Below are 15,011 nucleotides of genomic sequence, written 5' to 3'. Positions count from 1 at the left end.
TTAATGTGTTTAAGAACCCTTAAAATTTTCATGGTGTTGTTAGTACCTTCAGTAGCATCCCTTTGTACTGCAGTTTGTGCTTCCAAAAGAACTGCTTAACTTTACTGAACTTTCAGACTAGGGCTAGAGATCACAAACAGTGGTGTGTGTGTGTGTGTGTGTGTGTGTTTCTCTTTACATCTTGTCAGCTTCTTGAAATCACCCAGCAAATCCCTAGTTTGTTTTCTAACATTAAAATGACAATAAAGCAATATTTGAAATATCATTTAGGCGATAAAAAGCCAAAATGTAGAGGTATTCATAAATAAATTAAATACAGTTTTCCTGGGGGGGGGGGAAGAGTTGAATTACTATGGTTGGCTAGGAAATTTAAGATATATCTCTGCACCTAGCAGGCCAAATTTTGCTAAAAGGGTCTTGGTTTTTTCCCCCAGACATAAATATACATAGGACATCTAATCCTTTTACCAGATGGGGAAAATGCATTTGCCAGTGAAATACTCAGACACTCATTTGAAAGCTCTATAGTACAGCTGGCTCCAAAGTTGATACATCACATTTAGGGGCACCGAGTTTCCCTTCTCTAACCACCAAAGACAAAGCCACCCCCAGCTAGGGAGTCAACCCTCCTGCACGGGACTGAAACACCCTGAAACAGAGTACTGCGAGAAATCACGGGACAGAAATGTGAAATTGAAGATTTATGAAGCCTTAAGAATCAATTTCTCTCATTTTTAATGGGGAAACTTGCCTCAAATGGACAGTAGTTTTCTTTCACTTCCAAAACTATTGGGAATATTATTTCACTTTTTGCTCAGGTACACTGAAGATAAGGTCTTAGAAAAGGAACAATCTTTGCTTACATAGAAGAAGATGATGAAAACAGGTATTTTCTATTTAAAAAATTTTCCAAAGAAGTGTTTTGTCTATTTAGCTCATTCAAGTCATTTGACCTGGGGATAAAATTCTATATAATCTATTAACCAATGACACCCCAATAAATTCAATAAAAAGGAAAAAATAAATTTCATATAACTCCAAAATAAGATGGAAAATTAATTGACTATAAGAAGATTGACCAAAACCCTAAGAAAAAAATTAAAAGAAAAGAAAAGTTTCAACTGGAAGAAGTCATGTATAATATAATAAATTTAAGATTCATTATCAATAATATATAAAAACCGTAAATAGAAACTTCAGAGAATAGGAAATACACATAACCAACAAATGAATGAAGACAATTTTAACTATATTGGTGATTACATTAACAAAAAATTAAGGTCACAATGATATACAAGTTGTGCTAATTCAACTGGAAAAAAATAATAAATTTTATACCATTTATAAGTGCTCCAAAGATAATGAAATATTTAGGTATATACTTAAAACATCTGTAGGATCTGTGTTGAAAATTATACTATTAATAGAAGAAATCAAAGACATAAATAAACAAATAAATGGAGAGATTAACCATGCTCATGGATTAGAAGACTGAACATAGTAGAGATAACAATTATCCTCAAATTTATCTATAGATTTAATGTGATTCCTACTGAACATCAGAAAGGGTTGTTTTTTTTAAAATATAGTAAAGCTTATTCCAAAATATATATGGGAAGGCACAGAGCCTAGCACAGCTAAAACAATCATGACAAAGAAGAATAAAGTGGAAGGAATTATTTTACCAGATATATAGCTTAATAACTGTACAGGTATAGTAATCAGCATAGTCTGGTATTTCAGAGGGATAGGCACATACATCAATGGAAAAGAATAGAAAAGCCAAAAATGGACCCATACAAATATGTTCAACTATATGATTTAAAATCTTAATATAATTTTAGACAAATGTGCAAAAATACTTTCAACAGACAGTGTTGGAGTAATTGAATACCCATGCAAACAAACAAATGAACCTGACCTCACCCCCCTACTCTAAACAAGATTAATTCAAAGTGGATCATGAACTTAAACATAATAAGTAAAACTATGAAATTTTAAGAAGAAATAGAAGAAAATCTTTGGAATGTAGATAGAGCTAGACAAAGAGTTCTTAGAGTTGGCACCAAAGTACAAACCCATAAGCAAAAACTACTGATAAACTAGACAGGATCAAAATAAAACCCTTTGGCCCTGTAAAAGCTCACATGAGGAAGATGCAGAGACAAGCTACAGACTGGGGAAAAGACTCACAAACCACACGCTCAACAAGGGGTTTGCACATAGAACACGTGAAGAACTCTCAGACTCACTAGTAAATCACCAGACAATTCAAGTGGAAGACGGAGAGAAGACCTGAATAGCTCTTTCATCAGAGAGTATGCAGATGGCAAGTGGGCACGTAAAATGATGTTCAACATCATTAGCCATCAGGAAAATGCAAATTAAAACCACAATGAGTTTTCACTGTACTCACCTATCAAAACGGCTAAAATAAAACATAATGATGATACAACAAATCCTGGCAAGTATGTTGTAGAAACTGGATCACTCACACGTTGCTCATGGGAATATAAGATTGTATAACCACTCTGAAATGGTCTGGCAGTTTCTTTTAAATGCATACATAAAACGACCACACACACCAAACAACTGCACTCTTGCACACTGATTCCAGAGCAATAAAAACTTACATGCACACACAAATAAGTACACAAATGTTAATAACAGTTTTATTCATAACAGTCAATAAATTAGTCCAGCTGTCTGTCAACAGGTTAATGGTTAAACAAACTGTGGTACATTCATACCATATATATTCAAATGTTGTTTAAAAAATAATAGCTCAGATTCAGCACTGATGACAAATAATACCTCCTTCCACTAGCAAATATGTTACCCATTTCAACAGCCTCAAATGGAGAGAGGCCAGTCAGAAAGAAACATTAAACATCTTAAAACGAGTTAGGGAATCCAGCGGTGAAACACCAGACACACCTGAGAGCCCAGCTGACTGATGTGCGAAACTCCGCAGCCAAATCCACTTTAAAACCGCATTTAAAAGGGGTGAGCACACATGCTTCTATCGTTAAAATAAGCCTTCATAACCAATTGTTTTAAATAAAATAAAAGTTTGGCCTTAATATTGTATTTAAAGTTAAAGCAAAGCAGCAGAGAAAATGACTTCTTGACCTGGATTTTAATTCAGCTCTTGGCTCCACATGGCCTTTATCTAAAATACAATTCTGAAAATACAGGTAGTGTTAAAAAAAAAAAAAAAGCTACGCAGCTGACTGCACCCAATAGACAAACTAGATCACAAACATAGCAACACTGACGTCACAGAAGACATCGGAAGGAACCATTCCCATTCTATTCCTCACCTGGAGGTGCCCGGTGAGGAGGCTCGGGAGAGCTAACAATTTGCCAGCATTCTATGCCTGGACGTTATGCACAGCATTATACTAAACCTTCCCTGCCCCTCTTCACTGCTGATGTGTTAGTGCCTGGTTTGTTGTACTGCCACTGGACGGTTATGACGTGTTTCCATTTCTATCTCCCTGACTAGACTGAACTCTTTGAGAGGTAAGAAACGTGTGTTTTATCTTTTGATCCCCCTTTAGCTCAGCTCTTTGCTATATAGTTCACCAATGAATGGGAACTATGCTGAATCACACTGTTAAACAAGGATTCCTCTTTGCGCAGAATTCAGCCAGCCAGCAGGGTATCAGAAAGATGAAGCATGACGGCTGAATGGAATGCGGTCTCTCCTCCCGCCCGGCTCTGCTTCCACACGGGGAAAGTGGATTGCAGTTATTTAGGGATCAGGGAGATTGTATCAGGTTTGCCTGTCTTCCCTGATATTTTTCCAATGCTGGAGGCAAAGCTGAATGAAAGGCGAGCACGTACTACTTTTACTCAATTATTTTAATGTGCAATCAGAAAAATTTCACAATGATTTTTTACCAGCATTAGTCTGAATCATTTAGCGGCTTTAAATAATTTTTTTCTATGCCACTAGCAAAATATCTAGGTATCCCATTCATTAACCAAGACATCTGAAGGGAAACTGTGGTCACAGAGCAATTTTTCACTTAAATTTCCCATGAGGTTAAGTTCAAGTTTTCAAACGAAGAACTACTTTTAAGATTGGCTTCAGCAGCATCACTGGATTTTTAAAAAATGTTAATATTTTACATTTGCCAACAGCTCAATGGTTGCAAAAGAGTTTTCGATACATCGGCACATCGGATACAACATTCTTGTGGACAGCTGTTAATTGTTCTCATTTCTCAGAAAATAAAATTGAGGTTCAGAGAGAGGAGCGAATGGCTTCGTGGTTACTGGCAGCAACTGAACAGGGTGTCAGGCCTTCTAAACATTGTGTCCCATATGCCTTTTCTATCACACCATGGAAGGTGTCCTAACATAATGCAACGTGGGTGGCCCCTAGTTATCTGTCGTACTAATGTCACAATTTGTCCATCTAGCAGATGGAGAGCAGGAGGCTGGTTTCACTTGTATGTACAGTTCACATTAATCAGAGTGAACTTACTCTTCATTTCGTCCGGTCTTTCTTGGCGTAGACGTACCTCTCAAAGCATCCCTGACAGATGACTGCCCGATCTAAAACAGAACTTCCCATCGCTCTCTTCTCCTACTGTTTTATTTTTCTTTGCAGAACTTCTTGCTTCCTGGAAACACAAGGTCTGTCCAGAAAATGCCCAGCCATTGTTGATATAATGAGAACAGTTTGTGTGAAATCAGTGTCACTTGGCAGCAAAGAAGACTGGACTGGCATACGCACGCATGAAAAATGACATCACTGTACTGGTCAGTGGGGGCGGTAGGCGCCCTTGAGTGAGCATGTGTACTGTGTGGCCATCACATTCAAAATGACTGACTGAGCGAGGAGAGCAACAAATCTGCATCAAATTGTGTGTTAAGCTTGAACATTCCTCTGCGGAAACTATTTAGATGAATCAGAAGGCCGCAGCTGTGACTGGCTGCAGCTACTGGTGACTGGCAGCTTCATCACGACAACGCACCTGCTCTTGCATCACGTCTTGTGCAGAGTTTTTTTGGCAAAATATCGAATCCCCCAGGTGACTCAGCCCCCTAGAGTCCAGATGTGGCCCTGCAACTTCTGGCTTTTCCCAAAACTACAATCGCCTTTGAAAGGGAAGAGATTTCAGACCATCAATGACATCCAGGAAAATATGACAGGGCAGGTGATGGTGACCGGGAGAACTGTGTGAGGTCCCAAGGTGCCCACTTTGAAGGGGCTGAGGCATCACTGTCTTATGTACAATGTTTCTTTTCCTCAATAAATGTCTCTACTTTTTTATATTACATGGATAGATTCTGTCTGGACAGTCCTCATATACTATACAGTGATGATTAATTTTATGTTTCAATTAGTCCCCAAGGTGCCCAGACGATTGATCAAACATTATTCTGCGTCTGTCTGTCTGAGTCTGTCTGTGTTTGGGGATGAGATTAACATTCGAGTCTGTAGACTGATTAACGCGGATTGCCCTCCCTAACGTGGACCGCCCCCATGCAGTTGACTGAAGACCTGAATAGAACAAAAAGGCTGAGTAAAAGGAACTGCTCCTGCCTGGCTGCCTTGAGTTGGAACATTGGACTCGAGCCGAAACTCCAGCTCTTCTTGGATACCGAGCCCGCCAGGTTTCAGACTGGAGCTTACCCCTTGGGCTCTCCTGGGTCTTGGGACTTTCTAGCCTCCGTAATCAGGTGAGGCAATTACTTACAATAAAGCTCTTTCCACATATATGTGGACCCTACCTCCATATGGAGAACCCTAATATATATATTTATGTATTGACTGGCACTTTTCATTGCTTTCATTTTTCACAATAATAAAAAGACCTACCATTTAATGACCCATTCATCAGATTTTGCATTTGTCTTTTCCACTTACGCTTGATATTAATTCTATATAATAGATGTTCTCACTCCATTGAAAAAGGAAGTTTATGTAACTAGGAAGGTTAAATAACTTGCCCATCCTCACGCAAAAGGCAGGTAGAAAGAAAGGCTGGAATTCAAGTCCAGAACTGATTCCATAGCCTGAACCACTTAGCTTTTGAGCTATTCAACTCCTGTCACCAAAGAGAAGCACCTGAAAGGAAAGAAAAAAGAAAGGGAGGGAGGGAAGGAGAGAGGGAAAGAGGGGAAGGGAGGGAGGAGATGAAGAAGGAAAGGAGGGAGAAAGAGAGGGAGAGAGGCAGGGAGGGAGGAAAGATTTCCAGGCCTTGCAATTAAAGGCAGTCTGAAATCAAAGTCACACTGGCCTGCACTGTATCCCACCTTGGATACATAACATTCATGACGATTTGCAGGCACGAGGCGCCCAACCTCTGAACCTCAGCCAAAAGGACTCTTCAGCTGTCACTCAGCCCTGTATCTCAGGAGTAATTAACAGTCCTATAAACATCACAGTTCTCCTTTGCTCATAAACCGCGAGGGACTTAGAGTGGACAAGACAGCTGTCTTCAAATATTAAAAGGGCTGTCACACAGAAGGGGGATTAAGAGTGTTTTGTCTGCCCACAAGGAGACAGACCTCAACTCAGCTCAAGAAAGAACTTTCTAGCAGTCCAGATTTCCATAGACCACTGCCTTGGAAAATGGCGCGATCTTTGTCAATAAAAGCAGACGCTGATCAACCCTTGACGGCAAAGTCAAAGAGTCTCCATCATCTTCTCAACTGATTGAACTGCGTGGCTCTCAAAGTGCCTTCCAACTCTAAATGTTAGGATTATTCCTTCCCTCCCCCACCTACCAAGTTAAGACTGAACTACTCACTGGGCTCTTCAAAACTCTCCATAATTCAACTCCACTTGACCGTACCATGTTTATTTCTCACTTCATCATGATGCAATTCCTCTTCTTCCCCCAAACGTTACCTGAGACTTTTGACTCAATTTTTTATCACTCCCCCTTTACCATCTCTCCCTGTCTACCCTCTCTAACCTCTGCCCACCACAATGTAACATACCCAAAATGGATTTCACTTCCTTTGAAAACATATGGTCCTGTTTAAATACTTTTATATTAAAGTTTGCTCTAAAATTTGATTTTTACAATTCTCTGCTTATTTCCTGATTATCCTAAGTTAATACTAACCCAAGAGAGGACAGTAGTAACCCTTGCTGTTTAAAAATCAAACTTCCTCGTCTCAGGAGCCAGGGTATTACAGTCATAATTATTTTCAGCTCTGTACACAGTACTACGTGATTCGACCATACATTTACCTTGATTGTTCAACGTCATTTTCTAGGGAAAAAAAAGGCAACAAAATCATCCCTGTTACTCCAATTTATCAATAACAACCAGATCTTGGTATTTTGCAATTTTTAAAGCTGAATCACCTGCTTAGTTTGACACCAACAGTCAGCCCTGCAGGTACAGGAGCAAGATGCTTAACAGAAAAAACTTAGACAAGAAGAAAGGTATCAATCAGACAAGCCCAAGCATACCCACAGGGGACAGGCTCTGCCAAAATCTATAGCAGTGCTCCTAGTTGATAAGTATCTGATTTAAAAGAAAACAAGATGTGCTACAAGTGCTTTAGAAAATGAGGACATTTGTGGGGTGGGGTGAAAAAAAAAGACAAATGTGCTTGAACCATAATAAATAAAAAATGAGGACATTTGAAAACTTACATAAGGCAGAGCTGCAATTTCTTACCACTGGAGAATTTGCAGGTTAAGAAAAAATAACATTTGCTGGAGGTCAACAGAAAAGATGCCAAAATCCTTTAAAACTGTCTAATCAAGAGAGGTGGGGGGGTGAGTGGCAAGAGAAACCTGGAGGTCTATTGCTGGGAGACTCCTACCCCCTTGCCCTCAGGGCAATCTGGTCATTTTATGCACAAGTATAATGCTGTTGTGAGTGTTCAATGATTATTTTCTGAATGACTGATTCTGTCGCCTGGTTTTGTTTTGTTTTTAATTCCTAAAAACATAAATTTTTCTCACATCAAGGTAAAAACAGAAATCTACTTCTGCATTGTTTATAACAAAACATTTGCCGTTCATCTTCTCCAAGGCCCTCTGAACCTTACTCCTGGAGTCTAAAACATGCCAACTCCAAATAGTCAACAAATAGCTACTGATACGGTAAGACACTGCTGTGTCCTGTGTGCTAGCATTTGCTCTTTGAAATAAGACATTTCTTTAAAAAGAAGAAGGAAAAGAGGGTGGAAACCGACAGCTCTTGGTGTCTACTGTGTCCCAGGTACAGGGGTGGCGAGGATTAAATGCCATCATGCACATGCTAGCATTTAGTCCTCACCACCTAGCATGCTCATTTTGACTATTACACTCATTTTTCAGAAGGAGGAAACTGGGACTTGGAGAAGTTAACATGCTTAAGGTTGTACAGGTAGGTAAAAAGCAAGGGGAGATTTCACGCCAAGAGATGTTTGAACAGAAGACCTGTGTGCTGCATACTAAACCCTTACTGGCCTTGAAATTAAAGGCAGTCTGTAACAAGGGAAAATCTGATCTCAATAAGTAACAAGGGAAAATCTGAAGACAAAGGGAAGTCCAACATGGGAAAAAATAAAATATCCTAATGAAAATGTGAGTTTTTATTCTCTTAAACTTGGGGCTGGAAAGTAATTCATAACCACGCTCTGATTTTTTTTCTCTGAGTAACCCCATTACTCAGACCCCAGGGAGCCACAGCGCGTTTAATGCCTTGGGCGAGGTGGACTGCCTTTGCGGTTGCTCCATGCTTCTGTGAAATGCTGCAGAGTGTTTGGGGGATGGAAGCGAGGAGAAATAGGACCAAGATTGTATCACAGCTTTTCTGTTACTCGCTTGGATCTGTTCAGGGTTTCTCAGCCTTTCTTTATAAATTAATAAATTATTTTTTTTCCTTCTTAAACACATGTCACCAGTTTATGGAGCGTGCTGAACTTCTCAGCCTTTTATTTTAATTAATAAATTGAAATAATTAACATCATCTGAAAAACAATGGTTTGAAGAACAGGGAGTTACACATAGCTAGACCTCCATTATTTAGAAATGGCTTCAACAAGTACTTTTATTCCTCTTTGTTCCCATTTTGTCTTGTAAAATCTTATCTTTGACTTCAGTGTTCTAGTTTCACTGACATTTTCCTGGAGGTGCCTGTCTTTTTACTTATGCTCTTCAGAGCTTCATTTTTTCCATTTGGTGCCATTTCAAATCTACCTTTTCTTTTTCATAGGCTCTCATTCCTTCCATCTCTTGTTCTGAGTATTTTCTATGACTTTAGTAGTATTGCCGTTTGTTTTACAGGGTTTACGTGATCACTCCATAAATAAAATTCATGGATTCTGAGGCCACCATTTTGGTGTCTTCTAACTCTTACTCAGGGACATGGTTTACTTCTGTTTCAAAAGTTTGGATTATGACTTCTTCCTTGGCATTATTTCATCAGTGACAATCTAGAATTGGAGCTAAGCACATGTGCCTCAGATATGATTTCACGTTTGCTTCAGCTGGGCATCCTACTTTTACCAGCTCCAAGTAACTTTCATATTAACTTCTTGCATGGAAGGATCCCAGAGCACTTGAAGAGTGTGAATTGGAAGGTCTAATTTGAATGTGTCGTCTGAATGTGGCACAGGCCCACGGGGTGAACTCTCCAAGGGACTTCTCCCCCGCTCAGCGCACAGGCACCGGAAGAGGGGCCTCCGTCCGGTGCTGCTGAGCGGGGATATTCCAGCCCACCCCGGTGCTGTTCCTGGAGCACCACATCAGCTGTCTATAATAGCAGGTATAGCAATAAAGAGAATAAGGAGAAGGAGGAAGGAGGGCCATTGTGTGCTAAACCCTTGAAAGAATAACTTCAGCTCATCTCTTTTTCCTCCCAGAAAAAGAGAACATTGGGATTCTCCATTCATCTTTTCATTTTAGAAAATTTAAATAAATAAATAAATAAATAAATAAATACTCCATTACAAAAAAAAAAAAAATAGAGGGCCAGAGATCTTAATTGAAAATTTACGAAGAGCAAAAATAAAAGGGAAACCCTAGGCTACTTTTCCTATCTGCCTCCATCCTTTACAATCAGATTCTGCATTCTTTTTTTCTTATGCAAACACCAAAAATATCAGGAGAAATCTGCTTGGACAACAAAAGAGAAATTTATTGATGCAAATATGCCAATATTATACTCAAAGGCAAATACCACTTTTGTTGGGGAGCTTGTTTGGGATTATTGAAGAAACATGTGCAGTAGATTGAAAACAAGTATACATTTAACTGCATAGCAACTTCCCTTACGGTTCTTAGCTCTTTGTGTTTCAACTAAAATCCTCAACTATGTGAAATATGTCTGACTGTATCTTAGCCACAATCAGTGTGGGCTCTTGTATGGAAAATTGTGGGATGCAGGGAACACAGAGAACAGCACAGTTGAATGCAAATGATGCGACTGCCACGTCTTACAAGAGGGGCTACAGTGGTGTGTTAAGGCTCAGGTGGTGAAGGCCTTTTTGTCCCCCCATTAACACTCCCCCTCCACCTCCTGGGAGCCCTAACCGGGGCCTGGATTGTCACCACTGCCTACAACTTCCGCCTTGCCTTATGACAACTCTCCCACACCCCCCGTGCCCTCATGGGAGTCCTCACTTAAAGGAAAAGCCACCTTTTTTCCCCCAAAAAACCTCCTGCAAGTGTTCGCCTTCGCTGAGGTCCTGATCACTGCAACAAACACCTTGCAACAGCTCCCACCTGACAGTCCCCTCCAGGAACACGTGTTTAGTGAGTAACACAAATGAACTGCTTGACCACTGGTCCCTCTCTGGGTGTTCATTAGCATATGCCAACAATACACTTATCTTTCTATTGTCCATTTCCATGCTTTCAATTCATTTCGTTCAATCCTAGGTTTTAGAAGGGCGAGAGGAAAGTGTGTCGGGGGGGGGGGGTGGGAAAGGGAGACCTTAGGATATTTTAGGGACATCTAGCTACAGCTAAGGCCTGGGCCCTCTGTAACCCATGGATGGGTGAAAGATTTCATCGTGAGTGCCATTCTTTAAGTACTGCTTGGCAAGGCATGTGAAACCAGAACTCCACTGAGAACTCACATGTAAAATCCTCCATAAAAAAACTTACAAACTGATTTTTTTCAAAAAAGAAACAGGAAAGATAGGTAAGAAACTAATGCATTTAGTTATTTAGATGGCAAATGGATGAAAGCTGAGTGGATGAAATATGTATATACTCTTCACTAAAGGCAAATGTTGAACACTTAATAGATTTTTTGCAGAGTCTATAGAACAGCAATTCTAAAACTATTTGTATAATTTAGCATATAAATAGCTACTACATGTAAGATACTGTGAGTCACGTTTTCCAACTCTCTTGAAAAGAGAATTATAAATATAGAAAAGGGGGGGCTATAATGAACCTTGTCACATGGGTATAAGATAGACTCAAGATACAACAAGATAAGTAACAGATAGGTAAATAGATAAATAAGGTGTATGGGGGGGTACATGTCCTTACAGCTAAGTATTGAAAAGCAATGACAACCCAAAAGCAATAAGCTCATCGGTACCCACATCTTGGTTTCTAAATATCATTTTTCGTGAAAAGAAACAGGATTCTTGTTTCTTTAAGGAACTGTTTCCTTGAGGAAATGGTTAATTTCAGGGTATAGCAGAAAAAGTATAAGAAGAGTGTGGAATGTAAGATTTGTGCCAGAAAGTAGAAAAAAATAAAGAATGATGGGGATATATGAAAAGAGCACAGTGGACAGCTTAAAACAGCTCCCACTGAGTAAATCTGGAACAATATGGGCATTAAAATAAATAATGATAGTAATAAATTACAATCCATCATATAAAGCAGGAATCCATGGGTCCATACTGATGTAAACAAACAAATAAATGTGGGAGAAGGGAAAGATCTCCCTTACAGCAGAATGCCAACCAATAAATGTAAAATTAACAATGGAGCTAGAAAAATTCTCATTTGAGAAACATTATAGTAGTAACTGAATCAGGCAAGAATCATCAGTGGATTTTAAACCCAGTGGGTCAAATTTTAATGAGAGAAACAGTATCTACATGTCTCAAAATACCTCTTTACAAATTACTTTTTTCATTGCAAGGGGAAGACTTCATACTAATCAGGAATTTACAAGTCAAAAACGTTACTGCTGAAAAGGACCAACGTTGAGACTGACAACAGACTTGTCAGAAACAGGAGACGGAAGAGAGTGAGGTATGTTCGAAGTGACTAGAGACAACTACTCTCCCAACCTCGTACCCAGCTAATTCTCCGACAGTGAGTGAGGGTGAATATATTTTCATATGACTAAGGTTGAGTTGACCACCACGGCTCTTCTCTAAAGGAAAACGAACACAAACAGAAGGTCAGAGATACAAGATGGGAAGAGGAGCAAAGAAATGTAGAAACGTGAGAAAATCTGAACAATGACAGTTAATACAATAGTTACAAATAGAATACCTTGAAGGGACAAAAATAAGTTAGCATTCATGTATATTTTATGAATTATGTAAAATATAGAAAAGTGAATAAGTGTTATAAAATTTTATATTGGTTGAGAAATGGTACAGATATTGATTAGTAACAGACTTTGGTTTGGTTTTGTGTATTAAAATTTTAATTCTAGTCCTACAAAAATTACAAAAGGATTGAAAACCTTCTAGTTCAGTAGAGGGGAAGTGTATTTTTTAAAACTTCATCAATTCTAAATAAATAAGGCACATGGCAGGGGAAGCGTAGGGCAAATGAAGATTACTAGAAAGCACAAAATAAATGGCAAATCCAAACGTCTGTAATGTCAAAAACTAGAACAGACTAAAATCACCAATTAAAATAAAGAGAACACTAAAGGTCATTTTAATTTTATTTTCCTTTTCATTGAATTCATTGAGGTGACACTGGTTGACAAAATTATACAGGTTCCAGGTGCACAATTCCATAACACATCATCTATATGATGTATTGTGCGCTCTATATTGTGTGCTCACACACTGTATTGTGTGCTCACCTCCCCAAGTCAAGTCTCCATCCATCACTATTTATCCCCCTATACCCTCCTCCACCTCCCTAAGAGATCATTTTTAAAATCCAATTTTTACAGATGAAGAAACAGAGACATAGAGATTCTGGTAATCAATATAAAGGCTTGGGGGCAAGCCTAAAAGTGGCAAAAGCAGGCTTTTAATTCGGGCAGACAAAGCAATGCTCAAGCAGTGCGCCCCAGGCTATGTTGCCTCCTGTATGCAATAGCATGGGAAGTTCGTAAAGTGACAAAGCGATGCATGGAACAAGAAACACCATATGGAAGACTGTACCTATGATTGTATATCCATAGAGAAGAGACTGAAAATTCATGCCAAAGGGTGAAAAGAAACACAGGCAAATTGATGGGTGGCTGTATTTTTTTAGCTATTAGTCGGTAACATTTTTCATAGACCATGTATTTGTCTTTCTGTTCACTAAATATTAACTGAACATTTTTTTAAAATTCTTTTAAAGATTTTATTTATTTATTTTTAGAGAGTGAAGGGAGGGAGAAAGAGAGAGAAACATCAATGTGCGGTTGCTGGGGACCGTGGCCTGCAACCCAGGCATGTGCCCTGACTGGGAATCGAACCTGCGATGCTTTGGTTCGCAGCCCATGCTCAATCCATTGAGCTACACCAGCCAGGGCTGAACATTTGTTATATATCAGAAACAGACAGATACTGAAGAGTGAATGAGGAGCAAAGACAGGCAGAATCCTTGATCTCTTGGAACTTCCAGTCTAGTGGGGAAGGCAACCATTCAAATTGTAAGTAAATGTAAAATGACAACTATGACAAATGCTGTGAAGGAAAGTGAGTTGTCACATGAGGGCCTGTAATAGAAAAGAAACTTAGGAAAAGTTTAGGAGAAAATAGTGATTGAACTGAGCTTGGAAAGGAAAACACAGATACCTAAGCAGAGCAGGGATATGGGAGAATGTTCGTTCCATGCAGAGGTTACAGCAGGTGCTATGACTTTGTATGGGAGGGACCATAACCTTTAAAGAATTTGAAAGAAGGCCAGGGGGTAGAAACACTGAGTTGTTAGATGAGGAAGGAGAGGAAGGTAGCTTACTTGTGAGACACTGAGGGGCCTTAGAAGTCTTGCTAAGGATTCTGGCCTTTATTCTAAGAGCAGTAGGAAGCTGTTGGAGGGGTTTTAAGGTGTGTGGGGGGAGAGCACAGGGTGAGATTTATTTTGAAAAGATTGCTCTAATTTCTGGGTAAAGACTCATTGAGGTTTTTCTTAAAAAAAAAAAACACCAAAAAACAGCAAACAAAAAACTATATGCCAAGAAAGAAATGGAACCTTAGCTGAGTACTGGCAGTAGACATGGAAAGAAATGAACAGATTCTGTCCGTGTTCCCACAGAAAATAAATTCACCAGACTTGGTGACGTATTGAAGATGGGAGAGTAAGGGGGAGGGAGGCGCTGACAGTTATTATGTGTGAGGACGGAAGGGGGAGTCACACGGAGCCCAGGAAGATTTGCACGTTAGATCCTATCTCTGATGGGACCCACAGCCATGCGCATGCACATTGCCAGTGTCATTAAAACAACTCAACCTCCAAAATAAGCATATCAAAAAACATTTTTTTAAAAACTGACCTTCTGGTACAGATGGTTTATTACCATTTCCTTTGTCCACCTTGACCCTGGGTTTTGGATCCTTTCTTTTTTCCAAATCTTTAACTGGAAGAAAAGGAGAAATAATACAGCAACATGTTATGTTCAAGTCTACAAGAAAATATTCAATGACTTTTGCTACAATCCTCACAAGGATTGAGAGTACTACAAAGTAGAAATTAGCTCCATGGTAGAATCTCATTCCCAAAGATTAAAACTGCTCATTTGTGTGTGTGTGTGTGTGTGTTGCTGCCTTGTCGTGAGAAGGTGTGGAAGACACTTAAGAATTTATTTTAGTCAAGTACTCATTGTGGGCAGATATAGCAAATAAGTTTAATTCTTCAAAACTGCTATAAAATGAGCATGATTTCCATACATGAA

At 39.2% G+C, this 15,011-nt stretch overlaps 1 protein-coding gene across 3 annotated transcripts in view; it reads right to left on the bottom strand.

The window, feature by feature from the left end:
• COL14A1 (collagen type XIV alpha 1 chain) overlaps positions 1 to 15,011 on the bottom strand; it is a 194,939-nt gene that overhangs the window by 144,121 nt on the left and 35,807 nt on the right. For all 3 annotated transcript variants that reach the window (XM_036031381.1, XM_028534047.2, XM_036031380.1), the window contains exon 5: positions 14,613 to 14,696. In XM_036031381.1, coding sequence (XP_035887274.1) covers positions 14,613 to 14,696 — 84 coding nt within the window. The remainder of the gene's footprint in view (positions 1 to 14,612; positions 14,697 to 15,011) is intronic.

The sequence above is a fragment of the Phyllostomus discolor genome, chromosome 7 (genome assembly GCF_004126475.2).
Source record: "Phyllostomus discolor isolate MPI-MPIP mPhyDis1 chromosome 7, mPhyDis1.pri.v3, whole genome shotgun sequence".
NCBI lineage: Eukaryota > Metazoa > Chordata > Mammalia > Chiroptera > Phyllostomidae > Phyllostomus > Phyllostomus discolor.
The sequence above is the reverse complement of the archived record's forward strand: the minus strand, read 5'-3'. Positions and strand labels throughout refer to the sequence as shown.